This window comes from Lepidochelys olivacea (assembly GCF_965140295.1).
Source record: "Lepidochelys olivacea isolate rLepOli2 genome assembly, chromosome: 6".
In the NCBI taxonomy this organism is placed as follows: Eukaryota; Metazoa; Chordata; order Testudines; family Cheloniidae; genus Lepidochelys; species Lepidochelys olivacea.
The window spans coordinates 6,963,405-6,973,522 of record NC_140416.1 but is presented as its reverse complement, the minus strand read 5'-3'; the positions used below and the strand labels follow the sequence as shown (position 1 = coordinate 6,973,522).

General features: G+C 51.3%; 1 protein-coding gene across 3 annotated transcripts; it reads left to right on the top strand.

Moving 5' to 3' along the window:
* The first annotated feature begins 418 nt into the window (after positions 1-418).
* On the top strand, positions 419-9,525 carry LOC311522453 (uncharacterized protein). 3 transcript variants are annotated; one of them, XM_084631801.1, is made up of 4 exons: positions 419-537; positions 1,980-2,106; positions 3,040-3,156; positions 5,698-9,525. In XM_084631801.1, the coding sequence occupies exons 1-4, from the start codon at positions 514-516 to the stop codon at positions 7,188-7,190; spliced, it is 1,761 nt and encodes a 586-aa protein (XP_084487927.1). In that variant the 5' UTR covers positions 419-513; the 3' UTR covers positions 7,191-9,525. The 3 variants fall into 3 exon arrangements, with proteins under 3 accessions (XP_084487927.1, XP_084487928.1, XP_084487926.1); XM_084631802.1 differs by having other exon boundaries at positions 1,977-2,106; positions 5,701-9,525; XM_084631800.1 differs by having other exon boundaries at positions 1,977-2,106.
* Positions 9,526-10,118: the final 593 nt, after the last annotated feature.

The window sequence follows — 10,118 nt, the reverse complement described above, 5'->3', positions numbered from 1 at the left end:
CACAGACAGCCTGGGGGTTGATCTCCTCAGATGCGCACACCAACCTCACACAGCCAATCAACAACCACAGCCCGACCCGTGTGTTACTGTGACACTCCCACGCTGCACAGCCTGGCCGAGGCCCTCTTGTACCCACTAGTCCCCGCTCCCCTCCCAGAGCCGAGAGAGGACCCAGGAGTCCGGGCTCCGGGCTCCCAGCTCCCCACAGCACAGCGGGGCCCCGCGCACAGCCCAGGGGCGGGGACCGGGTTGTCCCGTTTCGGGCTCCTGCCGCCCGGGGACCAGGTGCCGCGAGCGCCCCCAGCGGCGGGACTCGGGACCCAGGCGTCCGGGGGCGGGGCCGGAAGGTCGCTGGGCTGGGGCCTCCCCCGGCTGCTGGAGTGGGCGGCGCAGGCGCGGGGCCCGGGGCGGAGCCGGAGCGGGAGGCGGCCCCGGGGAGGGAGGCATCAGCCGCGGGGCGGGAGGTCGCTGCCCGGGCGGAGGAAGCGGCCGGGGCCGGAGCCGAGCCCGGCGATGGCTGCAGCGGGGCCGGCGCAGGTAGGACGCGGGGCGGGGACTCCCCGGCCGGGCACTGGCTGGTCCCGGCTGGGGCCGAGGGGGGCCGGGACCGGGTCCCTCCCGCGCTAGTGACCCCGGGGCTGGGGGCTGCCGCAGCCGGAGCGCTGGGGCCGGGGAGCGGCGCTGGGGGCCCCGGGCCGGGCGGACACGCGGAGCCGGGCCGAGGAGCCCCGAGCCGGGGGCGGGAGCGGGCCGAGCCCAGGCCTGGGGCGGAGCCTGGTCCCTGCCCTGGGATTCGGGCCCCTCCCAGCGCCCCGCCCCAGAGCCCCGTGGGGAGCCGAGGGCCCGTTTTGTTCAATATCTTCATAAATGATCTGGAGGATGGTGTGGATTGCACTCTCAGCAAATTTGCGGATGATACTAAACTGGGAGGAGTGGTAGATACGCTGGAGGGGAGGGATAGGATACAGAAGGACCTAGACAAATTGGAGGATTGGGCCAAAAGAAATCTGATGAGGTTCAATAAGGATAAGTGCAGGGTCCTGCACTTAGGACGGAAGAACCCAATGCACAGCTACAGACTAGGGACCGAATGGCTAGGCAGCAGTTCTGCGGAAAAGGACCTAGGGGTGACAGTGGACGAGAAGCTGGATATGAGTCAGCAGTGTGTCCTTGTTGCCAAGAAGGCCAGTGGCATTTTGGGATGTATAAGTAGGGGCATTGCCAGCAGATCGAGGGACGTGATCGTCCCCCTCTATTCGACATTGGTGAGGCCTCATCTGGAGTACTGTGTCCAGTTTTGGGCCCCACACTACAAGAAGGATGTGGATAAATTGGAGAGAGTCCAGCGAAGGGCAACAAAAATGATTAGGGGTCTGGAACACATGAGTTATGAGGAGAGGCTGAGGGAGCTGGGATTGTTTAGTCTGCAGAAGAGAAGAATGAGGGGGGATTTGATAGCTGCTTTCAGCTACCTGAGAGGTGGTTCCAGAGAGGATGGTTCTAGACTATTCTCAGTGGTAGAAGAGGACAGGACAAGGAGTAATGGTCTCAAGTTGCAGTGGGGGAGGTTCAGGTTGGATATTAGGAAAAACTTTTTCACTCCAAGGGTGGTGAAACACTGGAATGCGTTGCCTAGGGAGGTGGTGGAATCTCCTTCCTTTGACCTTTTTAAGGTCAGGCTTGACAAAGCCCTGGCTGGGATGATTTAATTGGGTATGGGTCCTGCTTTTGAGCAGGGGGTTGGACTAGATGACCTCCTGAGGTCCCTTCCAACCCTGATATTCTATGATTCTATGACTCCTGTCCCCAGCCAGCAGGGCCTGAGTCCCCGGGGGGCTGTGCGGGGGGGTCTCCTTGGGTCACAGCTGCTGGGCTGGGGGTTCCCCGGGAGCCGCTGCCCTCGAACCCGCGTCCCCTGCGGAGAGCCCGGGCTGGGGCTGGCGCGGAGGGTGCTGAGTGTGTAACGCTTGTGCCAGCAGCTGCGGGTGGCGTTTGAGGACGTGGCTCTGTATTTCACCCGGGAGGAGTGGGAGCTCTTGTCCCAGCCAGAGAAGCAGCTGTACCGGAACCAGATGCTGAGGAATTACCAGGCCCTCGTTTCCTTGGGTAAGGACCAATTTCCCTTCATTTATTCACAGCTGTAAAACATTTGGGTTCCCTTGAGCCTTTGGCTGCCATGTGGCACCCTGTCACTGAGTGGTGGCAAATGCCAGCCCCTTTCAGGTCAGCTCGCTGTTGGAGGAGAACTCGGGGCTACAGAGCCTGGGGCTAATCTTGGTGTAACTGGTTTATTTGAATTACCTGCCTCAGTCGTGGCACATTCCTGATGGTAGCAAAGAGCCGATGAGCAACCATCTCTTCCCAGAATCCCAGCCAGAGGTTGACGGCAGCAACTCTGCCTCAGGAACTCATTCTAGTCAGACAAATAAGGCAGGGGGAAAACACTGCTGCTGCAACAGCTCCCTACTTCCCCCAAAAGAATGAACATTGTAAATTTAACAACTGTACAACTGAACAATGCAAAAGAACTGGAATGTCTGTGTAACGGTGACACCGGGTCACACCTGCCACGACACGTTGTGGCCGATTTGCCTTAATGACATGCCTGAAATGTTTCAACAGCTATAAGTCGGCAAGGAGCAAAGTTGCCTTAGTCCAAAGTGTGGGTTAAAAGAAAATCCATGTCACACAGTTGTCCTATGGAACGTAGTGCCACAAGATCGCGTAGAGGCCAAGGTATTAGCAGAAAGGGATATTTCTATGGAACATCTAGAGTTACTTCAGCAAGGATTTAAACTTGGCCCCCACTGCAAAGTGAGAAGGGTTGTAGGCGTTGCTGATTCAGAGTATGAACTGAACTTGCCTGGCGGAAGACGGGAAGGAATCTCCTCTGAGGAAGGTTTATTTCTTTATTCTCCTGCTTGGAAACTCTTGTGCTTTCCCATGAAGCAGCGTGCAAGATGTCATGCCAGGTGCTACACAAACATAAACGAGACCCTGCCCCCAAAACTTTAGTAATAAAACTTTCCCCCAAAACAGGTTCTTCAGGTTCCAAACCGGACTTAATCCACCGGATCGAGCTAGGGGAGGCAGAGCTCTGGATCCGGGATGCTGAGATCTCCAGGGTAAACTCTGGGCCTGAGAGCCCCTCCTCAGGTGAGTCATAATAATCCAGTCCCTTCTGATTTACACACCTGCTAGCGAAGGTCTCCTTGATGTAGAAGGCAAAGGCAGAGCGAGATTCACTGGCTGGGAGCTGAAGAGAGACAAATTGAAGCTGGGAATTAGGGGCCAGTGTTTATCTGGGAGGGGGAATAAACCATTGGGAGAGCTCCCGCGATGGATTCTCCCTCACCGTGTATTTATAAAACGCTTTGTTTTTTCCCTTTATATTGCTAGTTTAGTTTTGTTTTTTGCCTTGGCCTTTCTCATTTTCTCCCTAGATGCTTGTGGTGTTTTTTAATACTCATTTTTGAAATTTGACCTGCTTTCCATTTCTTGTACGACTCTTTTTTGAAGAGTCGCTACAGCTCCACCATGTCTCGGCTACCCCAGCAGTTTAATGGAAAGGACACTGGGGCTGTGAGCAATGTTCCCTCTCATTTTTTCCATCCATTTGCAGAATAAATTTTGTTATGTACATCGAGTTATGTGTACTACCAGTAGACACAAAAAAATCTACATATACTTTTTTTAAAAGTTACCATAGGGATATTTACCTCAGCCAGGAGACCTTAGGTATTTTGGAACTTACTAATTAAATTTAATTAAATTTAAGTGCAAGAGAAATAAAAATCATGAAATGCATAGACCAGTCAAAACACTAAAGTAACACATTGAGGAAGAATAAAATTTCAGAGAATATATGTGCATTATAGGAAGTAGCAAGAAGTAACAACAATATTACAACTGTGTGTTCGGAGGTGAGTGTGGAAGAGCCAATGAGTGTGTGTGTGTGTGTGTGTAATCAGTCCATAGTCAGACATTCACTGAAAGCTCTCCTGAGCCCTGTCTCCCCTGCCCTCACTCTGAGGAGATGGGGTACGTAGACTGGTGGGGAGGAGGAGGGGAAAGAAAAATAGAGACTGTGTGAGCTGGCTGCTGGGGAGGAAACAAGCACCTGGGTAGAAAGACAAACCTGTCCAGCCATAGACCACAACACCTTCTAGGCTTCCCACACCTCAGAAAATTATCCAAGGTAAGGGGCGCCCTAGAGATTTTTCAAATGGCTTTTCATGCTTCTGCCCCCTGCAAGAGCATCCCAGAGTCACTGGCCCTTGGCAGAGAAAGCGCTGTCCTCTCCAGGTTCCCACCCCACCCCCTCTCTGCCACTTCACTTTGCATGTGACCTCTCAGACTGGAGAAACCTGTTCCCAGCGAGCAAGGAGAAAGCTGGGAATGACGCCGGGCAGGGTCAGTCACATAGGACTAGTGTAAGGTGATGCCATGCAGAGGTGCCATGGTGCAGAACAGATCTCTAGCACCTGCAGCACTTCGCTGTAATGCTCTAAAACTGCCCCGCGGGCCAGGCGGCTGCTGTGGGGGGAGTGGACACATTTAGGGGCCAGATTAAATTGTCCTGCGGGCCATGACTTGGAGTACCCTGGTGTATGGGCTGGCTGTGAGAGAGAGGGTGGCGGTATGGCCTTTGTCCCATCCCCTCTCCTCTTGCTCTTTGTGGCACGATACTTTTGTCACTTACATTGCTTCAGTGTCAATGCTTAGCACAGCCCTCAGCCCTAACGTGTCTGTGACTGTCTCTAGACCAAAGGCTGGGTGGCAGCCATTCACCCCTTCCAGCTCAGCAGTGCCAGGGAGCGGGTTGTGACACAATACAGACATGTTTTCCAGGTTACATCACACAAACTCTGAGTGACTGGTCATCCCCTCAAATCCTTCACACACAGACACCCCCCAAAACCCTCATCTTCTTGAGGATTTTAGTTTAGTTTTAGTTTTGCACAAAGACTCAAACCTCAGGCCGAGAGTAAATGATTTCTTCAAAAGGAATTCCTAGAAAGGGACTCGCTCCCCCACAGGAATAAGCTACATTGTTCTAAGCAGCTTTAAACTGGTCTCACTGCGTCCACATGAAGGGATTGTAGCCCCTCAACTAAACTAGTTTCAAACCAATATAATTATAACAGCAAAATAACTGGGGAACAGGCCTCATCCTATAAAACAGGAGAAAGTGAAGAACTAATACCACATAAATAAACCCCTCTGATTGCAATAAACACAAAATAAGTTTGGAAACAAAACCAGGCCTTGCTGTGCCAGGCGCTGCCTGTATCCTGGGCAGGCTAAAATTGAAGCTTAAACCAAGACCCAAGACATGCCTAGCCCCTGTGGGAGCAGGCGCAAGGTGCTGCGGAAACACCAAAGGGTAGAACCACCCTGAGTCAGGCTGCAGATTTGTCACCACATTTTTTTTATTAGAAATTATGGAGCGGTTACAGTAACTTTAGTAAAATCACAGGTCTGTAAATTTACTGTGACTGCTCCAGGATTTTTAATAAACCCTGCTGTCAAGGCTCATTCCCTGCTCTGGCACTTCGAGTGCAGAAGGTGGGGGCCTGGAAGGACTTTAAACCTTAATACTTGCCACTCCAGGCTTGTATTAAACTCCCAAGGTTAGAGATTCTAACCCTAGCCCTAACCGTGAGCTAACACTGGGATACCCTCTGCTCTCTCCAGCAGGGCTCAGGATCCCAGGAGGAACGAGGACACAGTCTGAATGTGGAGAGAGCACGGCAGGAACGCAGAATCCCACAGCCCACAGAGGGATCCATGCACAGGACACAGTCCATCCCCGGGGCAGACTCAGGCAGAGACCGGACCTGGCTACACACCAGAGACTCGCCATGGGCCGGTGTCCCCATCGCTGTATCGACTGCGGCAAGAGGTTCAGCAACCCCTCCGCACTGACGCAGCACCGGTGCATGCCCACCGGGGAGCAGCCGTATTGCTGTGCTGACTGCGGCAGAAGATTCAGATGGTCCTCAGTCCTGAAAATACACCAGCGCACACACACTGGGGAGCGGCCGTATTGTTGTGCTGACTGCGGCAAGAGCTTTGCAAAGAGCTCAGCCCTGAAAACACACCAGCGCAGGCACACGGGGGAGCGGCCATATCGCTGCACACACTGTGGCAAGAGCTTTGCAGAGAGCTCACACCTGAGAACACACCAGCGCACGCACACTCGAGAGCGGCCGCACCACTGTGCTGACTGCGGCAAGGGCTTTGCACAATTTTCGTACCTGAGAAGACACCAGCGCACGCACACCGGGGAACTGCCATACAGCTGTACCGACTGCGGCAAGGGCTTTGCCCAGAACTCAAGCTTGAGAATGCACCAGCTCACACACAGCGGGGAGCGGCTGCACCGCTGCGCCGACTGCGGCAAGAGCTTTGCAGCGAGCGCAAGCTTGAGAAGTCACCAGCGCACGCACAGCGGGGAGCGGCTGTATCACTGCACCCACTGTGGCAAGGGCTTTTCAACGAGCTCAAAGCTGAGAAGTCACCAGCGCACGCACACCGGGGAGCGGCCGTACCGCTGCCCCGACTGTGGCAAGAGCTTTGCGGAGAGCTCACACCTGAGAGCCCACCAGCGCACGCACACCGGGGAGCTGCCGCACCACTGTGCTGACTGCGGCAAGGGCTTTCATCGGATCTCAACCCTGAGAAGGCACCAGGGCATAGATACCCGGAAGTGGCTGCACCGCTGCACCGACTGCGGTAAGTGTTTTTCACAGAGCTCACACCTGAAAATACACCAGCGCAGGCACACCGGGGAGCGGCCGCACCGCTGCGCTGACTGCGGCAAGAGCTTTGCAGAGAGCTCAAACCTGAGAAGACACCGGCGCACGCACACCGGGGAGTGGCCACTCCACTGTACCGACTGCGGCAAGGGCTTTGCCCATGGCTCAAACCTGAGAACACACCAGCGCACGCACACAAGGGAGCGGCCGTACCGCTGCAACGACTGCTGCAAGAGTTTTGCAAAGAGCTCGACCCTGAAAACACACCAGCGCACGCACACCGGGGAGCGGCCCTACCACTGTGATGTTTGCAAGAAAAGCTTCAGCAATGCCAGTACGCTGACCAAACATCTTCGCGCACACACACGGGGGAGCAGCTCTACCGCTGTGCCAACTGTGGTAAGAAGTTCAGCAGTGCCAACAAGCTGACCCACACGCACCGGGGAGCAGCTGTAATGCTGGACTGACTGCGGAAAGGGCTTTGCACACAGCTCAAATCTCTGAATACATCAGTGCACACACCGGGGAATGGCCATTCCAATGCACTGTCTGCAGAAAGAGCTTTGCACAGAGCTAATACCTGAGAATACACCAGCGCATTCACAGTGGGGAGCGGCTCTACAGGTGTGCTGACTGTGGCAAATGCTTTGCTCACCTGTCCCCAGTTGACTCCCTAATACCCCTCTGCCACCACCAGGGCCCGACGGGCTGCTGGCAGGCCTGGCACAGTGCCAGCAGACTCAGACCAGGAAGTGGTCCTGTCCCCATCATGCCCAGCAGAGACTGTGTGGGGCAGGGAATTGGACTTAACTGAGCAGTGTGGGGAAGAGCAGCCAGGTGGGGGGATAACCTGGTGTTTCTTTGCTATTAAAGAAGCTGCTGCATTCAGAAGCCAATGTGAAGTGTAAATCTTTAAGATAAACCAGCCCAAATGTACTAAGGCTTGACTGACCATGAGGCCTGATGAACTGTGTGACTGGCGGGTGCACACAGAGAGTTTTGCATTACTCCTTGGGGAATTCTATGTCAAAAAAAAATTCTGCACCCCATATTTTAAAATTCTGCATATTTTATTTGTCAAAATAACACAATATAATTGTGACAGGGCCCCCTATAAGGCTTTATGGAGATATGCTTGTAAATGTCTATATGACATAACTGGAATGTGTTTTATGGTACATGTGCCATGTATCATATCTCTGTAAAGGTTATGATCTATTGAATCTATTCCTCCTATCTATATGCATGTGTCATTTTTGTAGTTGAAGTTATGAATATTGGCTGTGTACATGCTTGATTTCCGGGTAGCCATTGGTAAAGTATTTTGTCAGTTTTCTGAGAGAAGTCTAATCCCAGTAAGTGCCCAATCAAGAACCACTTAAGCCAACAGTGATTTGGGAGACGCCAATCCACTTCTGAGCTTTCCCAGGAATGTGGTGTGACTGCTAAGGAACTCAGTCTTGCAGGGACATGTGACTTGCCTGTTAGGATATAGATATTCGGGCCTGTCTGCAAAGGCCGGTACTTTAAGAATTTAGGTGTATTCTTATCACTTGGCTAGTTCTAGAGGCATAAAAGAAAGAAAGAATCAAAATCACTGTCTGCCAGCGTAAGGTCCTTCTCTTACTGTGACAGTCTGAGGCCCTGTTCTTAAGCGAAGGCCTTTGGCTAAGTGACAGAGGCAGTCATAAGCTGGGAAGTGACTGGTCACATCCTCACATTGCAAACTAGTCACATTGAAATAAGGTGCTATTGGGCTGTTAGGAATACAATCCTGTCTTGATAGTGTCTGTCAGAGAAAGGAAAGTGCCTAGAAGATGTAAAAGGACATTTAGGTTGTTAGTTTTCTGTCTGGTAAGAACTCACTTACCAATAGACACAGCTGGGAAACTCTTATGTCTTTATAGATGTAGTTGTGAAATCCTCACTTCTGTATTGTTTTGTCATTGTAGTTCCCACTTTGCTATTGTTTATTGGCATGGTCTCTGCCTGGTTCTGTGATTGTTTCTGTCTACTGTATAATTAATTTTGCTGGGTGTAAACTAATTAAGGTGGTGGGATATAATTGGTTAGCTAATCATGTTACAATGTGTTAGGATTGGTTAGTTAAATTTCAGTAGAATGATTGGTTAAGGTATAGCTAAGAATATTACTATATAAATAATAACAGGAAGTTAGTTGGGATTCAAAAATAAGGAAAAAGGAACTTAGATTTAAGCTTGCTGGAAGTTCACCCCAATAAACATCTAATTGTTTGCACCTTCGGACTTCGGGTATTGTTGCTCTCTGTTCATGCGAGAAGAACCAGGGAAGTGGGAGAGTGAAGAAATAAGCTCTCTAACATTGCCCATGTGACTCCAAAACTCCATCTTGGAGCTGGATTCTACACTGGGGGAGGGAGGGAGGGTGTCCACCCACAAGAGAAAGTCTATTTAAACCCCTGGGAGACCCCTCCATTTTGTGTTCAGCTGGCTAAAGAGAGAGCCTCTCCACCCCCAAGGATACCTGAAAGAAACTGGAACAAGGGACAATAACTATAGGGGGTGTGAGTGACTGCTAGACCCAGGCTAGAAGGAGTCTAGTCTGTACAAGGAAGCTTACTGGTAGGGTTTTTATCTATATTCAGTTTTTATCACTGTATTAGAGATGGATTTGCATGTTTTATTTTATTTTATTAGGTAATTCACTTTGTTCTGTCGGTTACTACTTGGAACCACTTAAATCCTACTTTCTGTACTTATTAAAATCACTTTTTACTTCTTAATTAACCTGGAGTACGTCTTAGTACCTGGGGGAAGAGGAGGCAAACAGCTGTGCATAGCTCTCTATCAGTGTTATAGAGGGCGAACAATCTATGAGTTTACCCTGTTTAGGCTTTATACAGGGTAAAACGGATTCATCTAGGGTTTGGACCCCATTGGGAGTTGGGTATCTGAGTGTCAAAGGCAGGAACACTTCTCAACTGGCTTTCATTTAAGCCTCGCTGGGATGATTTAAGCCTTTGAGGCACATGTTTCAGGCCCTGGGTCTGTGTTGGCGCAGACTGGCGTGTCTGGCTCAGTAAGACAGGATGCTGACATCCTAAGCTGGCGGAGAAAGCAGGGACAGAAGTAGTCTTGGCACATCAGGTGGCAGCCCCAAAGGGGGTTCTGTGATACCAACCCCTCACAATAATCACAGGAGTTTCAATTATTTTGATAATTTATTTCAAGCCACCTATTGGCATCTATGTTCGTAACAATACAAACAAAAAGACTGAGAAAGTGATTTTTCACAAAGAGATTCGTTACTAGACCTTTTAACAGAGTAATAATTCATTTAAACTACAATATAGAAATGTATTTCCCGCACCCCTCA